The 3,575-nt window shown below is 35.4% G+C and overlaps 1 protein-coding gene across 1 annotated transcript; it reads right to left on the reverse strand.

Moving 5' to 3' along the window:
* Positions 1-256: 256 nt before the first annotated feature.
* Positions 257-3,224, reverse strand: LOC125459278 (interleukin-8-like). The gene is made up of 4 exons (XM_048545533.1): positions 3,110-3,224; positions 2,473-2,587; positions 809-892; positions 257-344 (listed from the first exon to the last, which is right to left on the reverse strand). Exons 1-4 carry the CDS (start codon positions 3,171-3,173, stop codon positions 317-319), a joined length of 291 nt encoding a protein of 96 aa, XP_048401490.1. The 5' UTR covers positions 3,174-3,224; the 3' UTR covers positions 257-316.
* Between the last annotated feature and the right edge of the window lie 351 nt (positions 3,225-3,575).

Genomic DNA, 3,575 nt, shown 5'->3' on the forward strand with positions numbered 1-3,575 from the left:
AATACTGCTATTTCTCATATGAAAACCACATGCCCAATTGATTTCCAGCCACAAAATTCTGTCAATCAGATACAATGGTACAGGGTACACTTTAAAATAAAGAGAAAGAATCCGTGTTTCATTCTCAAGTGCAAACATTGTTAAATAAATAAATACATTAATATTAAATGTTGACTTCAGACAGTTATACATAAATTGGCTGTTCTGATCTTGGAAAATCTGAACAAGATGATAAGCAAGTATGAAGACTTGAGGCATACAGAGTCCTTGAAATGATATTTGTCGGCTTCTTCATAATCTTGCAGTGAAGTTATCCTCATTGATCTTTAGTAGTTTTCTTGGAACTGTAGAATATATGAAAATTAACTAAACAATTGAGATATAGATTTGGGTCCACAAGGACCTGGAGTTTTGAGGTAGTTGAGGGCTGATGTGAATTGCTGGTCTTTAAACATTAGAACACTGATATAAATGCAGCAATCCTATGCCCCTGATAGCAATTGCACTCAAGCAATTAGGAGAGGCAGCTCAACAATGTTTTTCCCCAAACACCCAACCTTCTAACCAAACATCTTCAAATAAGCATCTCAGAGCAGACTGTGGATCACTAAATTTTCCTTGATATATTTTCTTTTATACAATCTTGGATGCCATCTGGCATTCTGTTCTTTCTGCAAGGTACATGTAATGATTCAAAGGGATTTGCACTATATGCTATACGCCAAGGACTTTTTCTGCTCTAACTGGATGCACAGTGCAAACGCTGTCCCTTTCCCATTTCTTGGCCTGTATAGGACTAGAAACTTACCGACTCATTATTCTGTCAATAATTTTGTGCACCCATGGAGATTTGGGATTCAGACAAACTCGATCACTGTTTTGAAGAGTGACACTAAAGAAGTAAAAAATACATATATTTCAAACTGTCTGTCCATTATCAGATCATGGAGTAAAACAAAACATCATGAGTACAATGTTATTGCAATTCTTAACTGTCTATTTTAGTATCATTCCCAGTTTAGGGATGTTGTGCACTTGACAGCAGTCCCAAGTGTGAGATCTATGATAAATCTGTGATGTGAGATTGTGAATAACTGAAAAGAAAGGCACTAATACAGCTGTTAGCTAGCATCATTGTAGTATCATGAGACCCTGGCTATATTTGTTCTAGTGATGCTGTTATCGGGAAAATGGATTAAGTCACTGGTAAGTAATTCTGTGACATGGATTGGACTTGAAACTAATGACAGCAAGACAGTTGTCACGTTGCAAACTGTCAAGCACAGATTCTGTATCCAGCTTAAAGCAGGCACCTTCCAAACAGATGAAGAACAAACTCTGTATCAGTAAATGTCAGTGCCTGGGACGAGCCGAGAATGTAGCCATTGCTGAAATATTTGGCCCACACGTTGACTAGAATTCAGGGAGTTAAAACTTTGGTGTTAAAACTATGAACTGTAGCCAGTGTCATAGTATTGATCTACCTATTTTAGGTTACCGAGTTTGTCAAAAAAACATGAAATTAGTTTCAATCTCCTGACAAGATGGATTATGCCACATTTCAATGCTGTGTCCAAGAAATTAGTGACAATGGATTCATGCATTTCGTTTAGAGTTGCATTGCTCACAAGCCAATCAGTGGGGTTCCCAATAAGTGCAGTTCTGTAGGCAAGGGTTAAAATCCATGCCCTGACAAATATACAATGATTAATAAATGACTATTGTCCATGGGGAAGAAAGCCAAGTGGAGTTTTTTTACTGTCACACAAGTTTTACAATAAGCTGTCAGTTACTGAGAGCTTAATCTTTTCTTGGCAGAATTTACAATTCAATGCTAAGATGCTGGAAGAAGCGTCTAGGCCCAAAATGTCAGCTTTCCTGCTCCTCTGATGCTGCCTGGCCTGCTGTGTTCATCCAGCTCTACACCTTGTTATCTCTTCGCTTGTTGATTGGTTATGGAGAGGCAAACCCATCAGTGGGTGCTGGACTTGTCTGATTTGACTGCAGATAACTCTGCAAACCAAAATTCGTAGATGAGTTTTTTTTTAATCATCAGAAAGTTGTACCCTGGTTCCATGCTGCAAATGTTGCAAAGCACAGCAATATGCCTCTTGTACTGTGAAATCTGTAAACACTTGAATCTCCATGTCTTCTGGGTTTCTTTACGTGAATTGCATCTCTATAAACAAATTGCATTCTGTTTGAGTCTAAAGGAAATTTTACCTGTGGCCATTTCAAGTAATTTCTTTCTCCTTAATAAATAAGGTGTAGATTTAAAACTCTGAATGTTGAAGAGCCAGTTCTCCCAATGAGTGGACAATTCTGTAGCATTTTAAACAAGTCTATTTTGTATGAATTACATGTTGTTTTATCTATTCTGACTGTATTTTAAATCAATATTTTATCAAAACAATATTTAAATGTCATTTCTAAAAAAACAAGATTCATTAATATTTTGTTGTAAATGCTTACATAATTTCCACATTTTCACAGTGGGGCCCACTTGGGATGATTTCAATATTCTCCATGAATTGTGGATGGATGAATGTTGAAGCTGTTTTGATGCACTGACAGCGCAGGCTCATTCCTATTGTTCCAATAGATGCAACCAAATATCAAAATATACAAGTGACTAATTTTGAAAACAGAGTTGAATTTTCTTTTTTCGAGGTGTACTTCCTCATTTGAACTGATATTTTATTTCTATATTCCTGCTATTGTCAGTTAACTTAGAATAGGTGCACCTATACTCTTAGAACTATGGTAATTCAAGAAAACAACTCTATCACGTACTTGAAAACAATTCAGAATGGGCATTTAATGCTGGCTGAACATGTTAGGCTCACATCTATGAATGAAGTGAAAAGTATTCTATTCATGAACACTGTCCATTGAAATTAAAGTTTCTCTAGAAAATTTAACTAAAAATGCAAATCACTGTAGATTTCTACTTGCCTCCATTTGAATATATCATGAAAAATGAATGGATAATTGCAACAGTAATTCAAAACAAGAACTTTAGGATAAATCTTGTTTGCATGCAAATTGCAAATTTAGTTCTGGATTCTGAACAAATAACATTCAATTCTAGAGTTTGTTCATTTCTTACCTTGTGTGGAAGTCCCATAAAGTACAAAGAGAGTAAGGTTGAGGACAGTCACTTTGCTGTTCATTGTGATTTACTGGTACAATATTCTTTATCTTCTTACTGTAGTATATTGTTGAGATCTGTGTCTGATCCACATAATTCAATCTCTGTATTTATTGTCTAAATCCTGTGAGTCACAAATGAAATTTGACGTAGGCTGAAGGACATTTTCTGAAGGTTGTGGTTAAATGTGTTGCATTCATCAAAAGCAAAATGTATTAAAGATTATGTAACTATGATACATCATGTGCAAAAAGGATCAAATTTCTCTTTCATCACCTATTCACTCTTGAGAAAGTATTTTCCTGCTTTTAAAATTACTTGCCCATTTCCAATGCAAACTGACCAATACTCTAAGTTGACTGAACATCTAAACAGAATAAATGTGATGAATATTGCTGAAAAAGAGACATATTTTATTGAAGTT

The sequence above is a fragment of the Stegostoma tigrinum genome, chromosome 1 (assembly GCF_030684315.1).
Source record: "Stegostoma tigrinum isolate sSteTig4 chromosome 1, sSteTig4.hap1, whole genome shotgun sequence".
Classification (NCBI taxonomy): domain Eukaryota; kingdom Metazoa; phylum Chordata; class Chondrichthyes; order Orectolobiformes; family Stegostomatidae; genus Stegostoma; species Stegostoma tigrinum.